The 12,167-nt window shown below is 37.5% G+C and overlaps 1 protein-coding gene across 1 annotated transcript in view; it reads right to left on the minus strand.

Moving 5' to 3' along the window:
• Positions 1–12,167, minus strand: part of DTWD2 (DTW domain containing 2) — a 62,774-nt gene that overhangs the window by 15,855 nt on the left and 34,752 nt on the right. Inside the window, exon 4 of the mRNA XM_059873988.1 lies at positions 11,043–11,232. Within this exon, the coding sequence (XP_059729971.1) occupies positions 11,043–11,232 (190 nt within the window). The remainder of the gene's footprint in view (positions 1–11,042; positions 11,233–12,167) is intronic.

The following is a 12,167-nucleotide window of genomic DNA, read 5'->3' on the forward strand; positions in this document are numbered from 1 at the left end:
TCAAATACAAAGAGTGGCAAGAGTTTGTCCCTAGCTTTCCATACTCCATGAGGAGTTCAGTTCTTTCTTAGTGCTCAGTGAGGTCCTGAGAATAGGTGGCACATCTCTTCACTGATTCCTACAGAAGAGGGTTAAGAATGCTCTCCCAAAAAATGCCTATGAAGACAGAGTTTCAAACAAGCTGTTTGATAAAACTTACCCTCAGACATCCCATACCATCTGTGAATCCACGCTTACCCCATAGAGGCAACACAGAAATCACAAACACAATTCAGTAAGCGCTACTCACTTTGCACAACATGAAATTTTGACAAGAGCAACAAGGTAAGTTGGCAAAGAATTCTTAAAACAGATGTTGATGTGATTGACTTTGGTGAAAGATCAAAACTCTGGAATCTCAAAGACCAGTTTGTGTTGACAACTACTCAGGCATATTACATGATGGTCAGTGAACAATTGAAAAGAAACAGAAATGCCTACGTGTTTAATAAATATTTAATCACATCTTCCAAACTGTAACAGGTTTGGGCCACATCTCTCAGAAGCTGAGAATAAAAAAAGCTCCCCCTGCCTGACAAATTGCTGAAGTTCTCTTCCATTGACTGGAGTTCTAGACAGCATGTAACCTTGACATTTCAAATTTATAGGGCCTTTTCAGAAGACAGCACATCAACTATAAATGGCATCACTGCTTTTAATTAAACAGTTTATGAGGTCAAAGAACACAGTTTCTTGTCATCGGTAACACCTTTTGTAAACTTTTCCTTTGTATTGAAGACAGTGAAGCATTTTGAAGGATTTTTTGGTAGTGTTATGGTATTGTAATTTAACAGTAAGTGTTCTTAACAACCAGATTATATTGTTTGCAAATAGAATTATGTTTAGCAGACTGTACCATCTTATGCATAGAGAGAGAATGTCACAAAAAGGTCAGACAGAAGGGAGTAAATAAACTCAGCAGGAATGACCCTTTGACAAATGCAGTGCTGAGTAAGAACATTTGTGTGGTACCTTGAAACTTTGCAGTTTATTGCCACAAACAAGTTCATAAATCACCCTGAAGGTCTTGCCTCAAAACCATTATGTTTACTTTTAATAGGCAGCAAATGTACAACCTATTTTAACAGCTTTATGATGATGAATTTTACCACAGGATTCCTAAGATCTACTATAAATATAAGCAAACAGCTTAAAGAATGTTTAAGAAAGAAAGCATATGGTAGCATTTACCTTACCTACTAGCAGACCACATTTTTTCTAGTTCATTTCAAGCCCATCAAACCTAGAAGAATACCTAAATTCAATAGGAAAAATGGGGAAAACTGAATGTAAGAAAATGTTTAACTACTCTGGGCAAAAATTGGCTAGGATATCTGAGCTGAAAGCCCATCATACATAGGAAGACATAAAAATCTCAGGTTTTTTATTTATTTATTTTCACAGAATCATAGAATAGTTTAATTGGAAGGGACTTTTTAAGGGTCATTTGCTCCAGATGCCTCCACCTCGCCTTGTTGAACCTCATGAGGCTTCCACAAGTCCACTTATTGAGCTCCTTGAGATCCCTCTGAATGACATCCCATCCTTTAGGAGTGTCATCCCATCACTCAGCTTGTAGTCATCTGCAAATCTGCTGTGGGTGCACTTGATCCCTTTGTCTGTGTCACTACTGAAGACACTAATTAACACTGCTTCCAGGAGAGACCGCTGAGGGTACCAATTGCCACTGATTCCCATTGGAACACTGAGCCATTGACCCTCACTAAACCACTACCCTCTGGATGTGACTGTTCACCTACTTCCTCATCCATCTAACAGTCAACCTATTTAATCCATCTCTCTCAAATTTAGAGAAAAGGAAGTTGTGGGGAACCCTGTCAAAAGCTCTAGAGGAATCCAGGTAGATGACACCTGTAGCCCTTTCCTGTAGCCCTGTCCACTGATGTAGTCCCTCCCTTGTAGAAAGGGTTGGAACTAGATGATTTGTAAAGTCTCTTCCAACCCAAACCATTCTATGGTTCTACAATTTGCAAAAGAAATTTTTGTATACACTATAGAAGACCTTGAACTAATTGCCAAGGCAGTAAAAAGCAAGTAGAGGTGAGCGGCAGGGAACTCAGGTACAAACAAATACTGGAGAGGGTATCCAAGAGACTGGGCGGATTGCCGGCTGGAACATTTCGGGCTCATGTGAGGATAAAGACTCATCCTGGGCTGGGCCTTGCCTTGGATGAGGCAATGCCTTGCACTGCACACCTGCCCCAGGCCTGTATCCCAGCCCTACAGTGGCCATCAGTCCCTAGCACAACAGAGACAATACACCACACCTGGCCCTGGAGCCCCAGTCTTGCCCCAGAGTGGTCAGATGAGGGAAGTCCCACCTGCGGAAAGGGCGCAGGACAGCCAAAGGATAGTTTAGCCAGGACATGAAGCAAGCACAGGTCTTGACTCTGAACTTCCCATCAGCTGAACATCATGAACCAGAAGTGTATGCTCTTTTCTACAGCTTTTCTGTCTTTCTCTCCTTCTTCTTCTAATTTCCTCTTCCTGAAGTTCTCAGAAACTTAAAACTGGATGAGCTTGGAACCTGCTAAGTTGAATGGGGCATCAAGTTCATGCTTTGTGAAGTGTCTTGATTGTATGTTGCTTTAAACTTTTGCCAGCATTCTCTGCTTTTCTGAAGTTGCTTTTAAAGATTTTTTTTGTTGTTTGACTGCTTGAGGATATCTTGTCAGCATTTCTCCTATACATCTGAGTATGTGAAAAACTGTGAGCCCCTTTAAGAAGCTTGTCAAGCCATTTTTTGGGGGGCTTTACAGGTATTACTTTACATGTGATGGAAGTAAATCTACAAAGACTGCACATTAAGAGAAAGTCTTGCATAAAGTTAATCAGTCATCATATTTGATTACTACTACTAAAGAGAAGGGTCAGCAAATTGGAATCCCAGTTCCAATTAACAATTAAAAGAATTTCTGTACTGGACCAACAGTTTTTCAATTTGTATTACAACAAGAAGTGTTCAAGGTGTATTTTGTGCAAAGATTTCAATGAAGGAAAAATCTCGTCATCAATGGTATTGCCTAAGTTCATGACAATTTAACAATTCCAAATCTGGTTCAGGATTTGAAATATTGTCTTCTCTGTATGACAAGTCCAAAATGTACACAGATAATGTAGGCAGCCCGAATTCTCTTCTAGTTGTTCGTGAATTTTTGTGCACTTTTTTTAATAGGAGGCTTCTGAGCCTGAAAGGGACAGCATGTGTGCATTCAAGCAAGCAGATGTGTATCTAGCTCTTGGGCACTGGAGTTTGCATCAAATTTATTATTATAATCCCAAAATCACATTGCTGACAAGTAAATTGCCCAGTTGTAAAAAATAAAAAAAAAAAAAATTTAATACACCTTCATTAACATTTATCTACAGTAAATTTCCTGTGCTGTATTAATGTCCAGTTACTGAAATTCACACTCCTTATAGAACTCTCCACGGAGTTATCACTACCACTTTCAATAACTAACTGCCATGATGACATTTTGTCACTTAACTAGTATACCTTCAGTATTACTTCAGAATATGTTGAACAACCTGGATTCACTGCAGGCTCCACTAACAATTTCTTTACAAACCGTAAAATAAAATTACAATCACTATGAAAACAGACCAGTTATTGATGCCTTGTTTAGCATTTTTTATACAAAACAGCATTTCTTTGTATTGAGGGTATTTAGTGAGGGATCTGCAAAAAGTGACCTTTGCACACTGATTCAGTCAGATTGCTTCTGAAGGAGCCATGAAGCAGGGTGGGTAAACAGCTTCAGTAAATTTGTAAGATACATCACCTGTTTTCAACAGTTGCATTGTGCTAGACCAATACTGCACATATATCCCTGGATCTCCTAATCCTATTCTTAATCAGGTTTTCCACCAAGTTATTAATATTACTGCAGTGTACCTAGATATGTGAAAGGATAAGCAGAAACATAGCCAACAACATGTAGTACTCATGCAATCATCAGGGACTGTGATAATCTTAAACTGTGATATTAAGACTTGCTGAGTCTTCGCTGTGGACTGGGTGCAAAAGCATTGACACATGACTGTCCTCACAAAACTGATAATTCTAGAGCTGAACATAAATTTTGTTGCCAAAAGATCATTCTGGATACTTTATCCTTATTTCAAGAACACTTGCATCAATTGTCCTGGAAGTTTAGAGCACTGAGAGAATGACTTTTCTAAGGAGGAAATACATGACCTTATATACACATTATGCAGTCTTAACACACAGGAGATGAGCACTCTTCTGATGCAGATATGTGAACAGATCAACAAAATTATAATTACAATTTTAAGTTACATGGCCCTCACTAAAAATGATCATAGAGAAAGACTGCTTTGCATCAGCTGAAGTACTTTCTGACTATTAAAGGTTGTTTTTCTACAAGGGTTACTCCAAATAGATGCTCTTGATATTGATTAAAACCTCTAGCCTCCAAATCTCTAAATGTTCACTAAAATGATGGTATAGGCAGTGCTTGTGAAAGCCTCTGAATAACAATTAGTCTTTACACATACATTCTTGCAATTTCTGGATGGTTTTGCCATATATTCTCAATATGGTATTTGAATTCTCTTGCAGGTGAAGAAATATACAAATCAAATGTTAAAAGAGTAGTTACAGTAAGTTTTACTGATGATTCCCTGATCTCAAAGCTACCTCTTATTTTTTAAAAGCTCAAGTAAGACTGCAGACAAATCTGTTAAACTCTTTTAAAAGTGACATCTTGGGCTCCAAGAAAGCTGGTTAGAACCAAGAAAGCTGGTTAGAAAACAAATTCCACCTCAGGGAAGGAAGCATGAGAAGGAAGAGAGAGGAAGAGCAAGAGAGATCCCAAGCATAATCTAAGTTGGATATCAAAACATCAACTTGCTTGAGAACCAGTGCTTGACAATACAAGCATACATTACAAATGCCCATGACTAGTCAAGCAGATTTAAGCATACAGTGCAAGCTGAACTAAACAGTAAAGTTCAAAGGTTAAAAATTTGCTGGAAAAAAACAGATTTCAGATGATGATACCAAAATTCATGTAGCGAAGAAAGTATAAGGAAAACAAAATAGATGTGTTAGAAATTGTGAAGACATGATAGAAAAACAAAATTAGGTATTGAATATATGAATAACAGCAATACTGTTATGAATGCATAAATAGGATAATTTGTTGGCACAATGCTGCTGACATTATTATGCCCATTAAGTAACAGAAGAGTGCATCAACTAAGAATTAAAAAGTCACAATGAATATAAAGCTTCACCCAACCTTAAACAGGGCCCACTCACGTACAAGCAGACTCACCATGCAGACTAACCATGAGTTAAGGCAGAAACAATAAGTTAAACAATTTGTGCAAGTAACATTAAAACTGGAACACTAACTTCATGAAAATATTCTGTAGTCTTTTGAGATATTTACAAAGTATTTTTTCACTACAAAATGTCAAAGCATTACAGATTATTAGGTAAAAATGTTACACATAACAACATAGGAAGAAAAAGCAAAAAAAAAATTAACAGTGAACTAAACTTTATGTCCCATACCTCACTGTCTAAAATCAAATTTTTCTTGACTGTTGGCCAGATCCATGCTGATACCTGAGCTTAAAATTAGAGGGAAATACAGTTTCCATGCACCATTCCACATTCACTTAAAACTATTTATTTGTACCTGAATACCAGAATATGAATTCTTCTTCCTGTCGCTCAATATTCTCAAAATAAAATGTGATGACACTGAGGTGGTGAGAGCTGCTCCAAAACCTGGGCAGGAACAGTCCCCTTGGCATCAGCACGGCATGGTGCAGCTCCCAGTGCCTCTGCTGCTCAGCCTCATCATGCACACTGATATGCATTGTTCTTGACCCAAAACTCTTCTACTCTGAGGAGGGAGCACATGGACACCAGAAAAAAACTGAATCCAAGAGGATTCTGAAAAACCTCTGCTGAGCTCCAAGTCAGAGATAGATAGAAGGGCACTGAGCCACCCCCAGGGCTGTCACTGTCAGCAGGGCAGACAAAGCAAGGGGAGGACTCTATTGTCCCCTCCCAGGGGTGAGCCAGATGAGATGACAGGTGAGAAAGGACAGACGTGTGTCAGCAGGACTCATGGACATGGCCTCATACAGAAAGCAGCACAGTACCTCTGGGACAAGCACAGATCTTCGAGGTCCAGGGTGGGGGGCAAACACATACAACAAACAAGGGATACAAAGCCTTCACCTAAAAGACAACCAATCTCCCCTCCAGTGGGCAGAGGGCTCATTGCAAAGCTCATCAAAGCCTCAGAACAATCACATGGTTCCTCAGATCCCACCACATTTAGCCCTGGAACCCAGTGCTGCCTCAATGTCACAGGAAGATAATCTCAAAATAACCCAGAAGTTGGAAAGGAGGGAGCTGCGGGCCAGGCAGAGACCTCCTGTCCTGAGCTGGCTGCACCCTGGATAGCCACAAGAGCAGGAAGATAGTAAAAATAATAAGAAAGAAGTAAACCACACTATCCAGAAAGTGCCTGTAAACTTTTTATTTCCCATCCCTTCCAAAAAACAGCCAGCAAAGCCAACAACCACTGTGTAGTGCCTTCCAAATATTTTTAAGGGATGGGTATTTATTTTCTACAATTTTCCAGCAAAATGATGGTGACCCAAAGATTTTCACTGGATTTTTAAAAAAGGAAAACCGTATCAGGTGATAGAAATAATTCATTCAGGTTTGGGATAGCAGATTTCCTGGATTTACAACAGTGATCGAGAAATACTTATTCATAAATAAAAATTATTTCTGTATTACCTACTTCCAATGAAACAATAAGCACTTGGGATGGATTGTCTACTTTTTATATAGATGGTTTTCAGATTAACTTTTTCAATTCCTATTTGGTGCTGAAGTGCTCAAAAGCAGGAGTTTAGTCGTCTCTTCCCACTATGCTGCGCTTATCTCCTCATAAACAGAAGCAGCTTCACCCACAGTGGCCTGTGGTGACTTCACACAATACACCACCACATGTGCCAAATGGCTAGTTCTTCTCTCAAGCTAATTGCATCAACTTCTCCAAGATAACTGATTATGTTCTCTGTACTCCCTCTGCAACAGCAGCTGTTGCACGAAAGCCTGCAGACCTCTTCCTCAGTTGTGGCTATGCAAAACATCCTGGGATAATGTGCTTCTCCAGGGGTTGCTAGTTCATGGAGTACCCTACGTAATCAATGTAATAATCACACCAAGGATTGAGGAGCAGCTGAGAGAGCTCAGGGTGTTCAGCCTTGAGAAGAGAAAACTCAGGGGAGACCTTATCACTCTCCACAACTCCCTGAAAGGAGACTGTAGCCAAGTGGGGCTCTGTTTCTTCTCCCACACAATTAAAAACAGGACAAGGGGACACAGTGTATACCTGCCCTAGGGGAGGTTTAGGCTGAACATTTGGAGGAACTTTTTTACAGAAAGGGTGATTGGGCACTGGAATGGGCTAGTCAGAGAGGCAGTGAAGTGAGTAACTGTCCCTGGAGGGGAAAAGACTTTTAAGGAAATACTGGATTTGGTGCTTGGTATCAGTGCCAACAAGTTGACAAGGCGATGTTCTGTCCTAGGTTGAACTTGATGACCTCAAAAGTCTTTTCCAATCTACTTGATTCTGTGATTATTTTAAGTCACCTTAAGCCCAGTGCCTCATAGGTTTTTGCTAAAAAGTTTGTCCAATGCTAAAAAGTTTGTCTTTTGCTAAAAAGTTTGTCTCATGCTTTGTAATTTATGAAAAAAAAAATCCCTATAATAAGTATGATTCTGGATCAAGACATAAATTTACTTTTTTCTGATAAAATTAAATATGTTTGATTCATGCACAACTATTTTCTCTGTGGCTTTCTGGAAGAGCACAATTTAAATTTCTTTTAACATTTTTTTCAAGGAAAAATGCTCTGCTGACTGAGCTGTTAATTAACAGAGCTTTTTTTGGAGATCTCAAGATTTTAATATTAATTTAAAACAACAGCCAAGTTTATTAAAACATCCCACAGTATCTTGAAAATCATTCAACAAAGCAATTTGTATTACCCAAAATCAGCAAAGCTGTAAAGTAATACAATTAAATATTCCTTTCAATGCCTCCAATCTATTGTGTCTTTGTAGTTAAGAATTGCGAACTTATTCATTACTAAAATAGCTCTTTTCTACCTCTGGAATATTGATTAAAAGCACAAATCAACATTTATTGAATATGTCTAGTTTCTTTTTGTATTACAGATAATGCCTACAGGTATCACATCCTCTTCACTTTTAACATCCCCTCTATATAGCTGCTGTCATATCCACCTTATTCTCTCTCTGGGGCCAAAGCCTGGCTTCCTGAATTTCAAATATCGGGATATTCTACTAACTTTTATCTCAGAAAATTGCAATATCAACCTGAAGTTTCAAGATATGATCAGCAAAAACTTTTTTCAAATAGAGAACTATTTACATGGTTCATTTAAATATGAACTATGACACAGAAAACGAGAAATGTAGAAATAGTAAAAAGCCAGAAAAACTCTGCAGTGGTGGCCATGATATTTAGCACAGTGAGAAAGATGAAACAGAACACTGCCAAAGGTTGTACAAACTTTAGTCCCTAACAGTGCTGGTGTTTACTTGCAGGCAGTTTTATAACTACCTTCTCCCACATTACTACTAATTTTAACCATTAAGAAGTTTCTAGGGGGCTGCACAGATGTCTCAAGCTAATTCCAACACAAAATGACCAAACTTAGTTTAACATGCAGGTGTGTACACAGCGCTCTAATACAGCCTTTGCACTGCTCCACACTCAGTGGGTGTCTTCACTGAGCCTTACCTGTCTCATCAGTGACTGATTGCAGCTATAGCACAAGTTCTAGCTTGGCACAGCACAGTGCAAATAAAGCTAAAATAATAGTCAAACCACTAAATGTAACCTTTAAGCTTGATCTAAGAGACTGAAGTCAGCCAGGTCACACTTCAACATGGAACAAGAATTTTTCCTGCAAGAAGCTATTTTTGCATTTGGGAACTCCAACAATGTCATCATAACACATCCATGTGATTTGAATAACAGAAAGTATCAAGTAGCATATAAAATAAAAATCAAACCAAATACTGATTTTAGCCCTCATATATTTACCAGATGCATTAAACCATCTAGCATAGTTTTTAAAAAATTAATACTTTTATTAACTTAATACATCAAGAATCACTGTATCACTGTATTCATTTACTCTAAGAATTTAAACCCTTTAACACAAGAGCAGCAATGCAATTCCAATAAAAAAGAAGGATAGGGATGGCAGAATATACCCTTCCTTGAAAAAAGGGCCAGATAAGAAGTAGAGGATTGATGAATAACTGCGGAAGCTAAAGACTTCAATCGATGCAATACAGAATTCAAGTATGCACAAAGAACCAAATCTCCTAAGAATGATCTTTTATTTTCATGCCGTCTGCTGATGTTTTTCCCTAGAGCTTGAAGTATGATCCTTTGCATCACTGTTTCATAAATCAATGCCTCTGAACTTTCTCAGAAAGGAAGTCTGACTCGCCCCAGTGACAAACCATATCCAGTTGTTACTTCTGCAAAGCCTTATACCCTGTACAGAGGTGCCTACTTGCAGGGAGGGAGGGTACACAGTACCCAGCTATCAACTTCCATCCAGAAAATCTCTCTGGGCTGTCAAGTCTTTACATGTTTTTATCCATGTTCACGTACAGAGGGTTATAGATTACTACCCTACACCTATATTTTCTCCTACAGCTATGAAATTTTGTACAAAACAACTTAAGATATGGAAAACAGTTATGGGCAAATTAGGTGTTTATAAAATCACATGTAGATGTGATTTAGATCTAGTCTTTTGTTGTAAAACCTACTATGATAGGAACATATTTTTTTGTAAACATGAAATGTTTTTTTCATTTCTTTAGTGCACAGGTACATCTTAATGTCTTGGAGAAATCGAATGCAATAGTAAAATAAATGTAACATAACAAAGTGGGTATTATGGATTTTTTAAAATATAAATTATTTATATATTTATTAATTTTGTTAAATAAGGTTTCATGCATTATAGTCAACACTGCTCATTTTCCAAGAGCTTTTTGGTGTAGTATCTTAGCACATTTTCATTACATTATTTTTACTTGTTCTATCACTTCAAAGTCTTTATCAGCTCCAATTTGCCTTAGGCATGATTTAATAATTTTAAAAGCATTACTTGTAGGTAAAATGATCCAAAAGTTTGCTGTCCATTATTTTAATAAAATAAACATTTTAACAGCCTCAGGGATACTAATTATCATCCAATGATGAAGGGAATTATTTTTTCCATTACTAAAACTGTTGGTATTAATCCTTTTTCTAAAACACACTTTCAGTTATGTCCCTGAATAAAAATGGCAGCTTTGTCAAAAAATTAAATGCAGACAAACAATCCTAGTCTGAAGAAAACACTTAAGATATAGAAACAAAATTATTCATACAGTTAAATGGACAGTATTTGTAACATGCTACTTGAGACAGAATTTTTAATATGGTGGAGACCACATATGAGAAGAGTGTCACCCTTTCCTAAGAGACTGAAAATTCAACTTTCAGCTTTCCTATTTCTGCAATGTAAAATACTTACATGGGGGAAAAGAAACATTTATTTCAATCTATGTATTCTAACATCTTAAACAAAATACTAACATTTTCTACACAAATTAGTTTTAAATTTTGCAAAACAATGATTCACTATGAAGTTACATACACTAGCTCAAAAACAAACAAAAGCAAATTTCAAGTGAGAAAGTAGAAATCCTCAATATTTACAATCATATTTCTTACAATCTTACAGATTGCCTAAATAATTGCTCAAGCTGTCTTTCTCTTGTTAGCTGCTTACATCCTCAGAAAACCACTCTCTTCTGACTGATCAGAAGGAAGCAGCTATTAGACAAACTTTGAATTTTTATTTTACAATTTATAACTCACCTGCTTGGGAAGGCGGAAGAGAGAATTTTTGTAAAATATATCTTTAGCCTGACTCCATGTTCCATCGATGATAATCATAACAGATGGACTAGAAGACATCACTGCAACTTCTTCCAAATTGGTTGCTTCAGCTCCAGGATACAAAATTAGAGTATTGGGATTTCTGCACACAGTTGCTAATTCAGGATACCTTCAATGCACAGAAACACAAAATTAAATTAATTATTGGAAGTTTTCACTATATACACATACTTTCAAATATTAGCTCCCACTCATCTCCACCAAATTTTACTTAAAATGTCCCTTTCTCATCTATCACTTTCTTCTTCCAACACCTCCGAAGTTGTTGGTTTTCCCCAGCTTCTAAGTGGGGGCAGTCAAAACACAACCACAAAAGTGACCAATGAAAGCTGAATAAAGCAATATATCTTTTGCTTAACCACTAGTCTAATGTGTATTGGAGCCAAAGACATTTGGAATTGTTTACCAAAATTTAATACATGCGTTCTAGAAAACTTTTTTCAAACACTTGGCATAAAATTACTTAAATTATCCCATTTTTAACCTTCTATATATAGAGAATATTAGCAATTCATAGTCCACACCTACAGGACACTTTTGAAAATGTTATAATTTCCATTGGTTTGGGGTTTCTTTAACTTATACTAACTGGGTACAGTTATAGTTCCCATACTTTTACACTCTCTTCTTCTTTCCTGTTGGTGTCTACATTTGTCAATGGTACCACAGGAGTAACAACTGCCTATTAAGTGTACAGTTAATGTACATGGAAACTCCTGAAGTTTTTGCAGGACACCACTGTCTTAGCCTATAAAAACCTGTGAAAGACATTGTCATTTAAATAGTACAACAGGTCTCAAAAGCCAAGCCTAAACTAGTCTGGCCTGAACACTCCAGGGATGGGGAGGCTACGGCTTCTGTAAGCCACCTGTTTCCATGCCTCATCCCATAAGGGTAAAGAATTTATTCCTAGTATCTAATCTAAATCTACTACTCTCTTCCAATTTAATACCATTTCCTTTGTTCTAGACCTTGCAAAAGTCCCTTTCCAGCTTTCTTGAAATCCCCTTTAGGTACCAAAAGGCTTCCATAAGGTCTCCCTTG

The sequence above is a fragment of the Haemorhous mexicanus genome, chromosome Z, assembly GCF_027477595.1.
Source record: "Haemorhous mexicanus isolate bHaeMex1 chromosome Z, bHaeMex1.pri, whole genome shotgun sequence".
NCBI lineage: Eukaryota > Metazoa > Chordata > Aves > Passeriformes > Fringillidae > Haemorhous > Haemorhous mexicanus.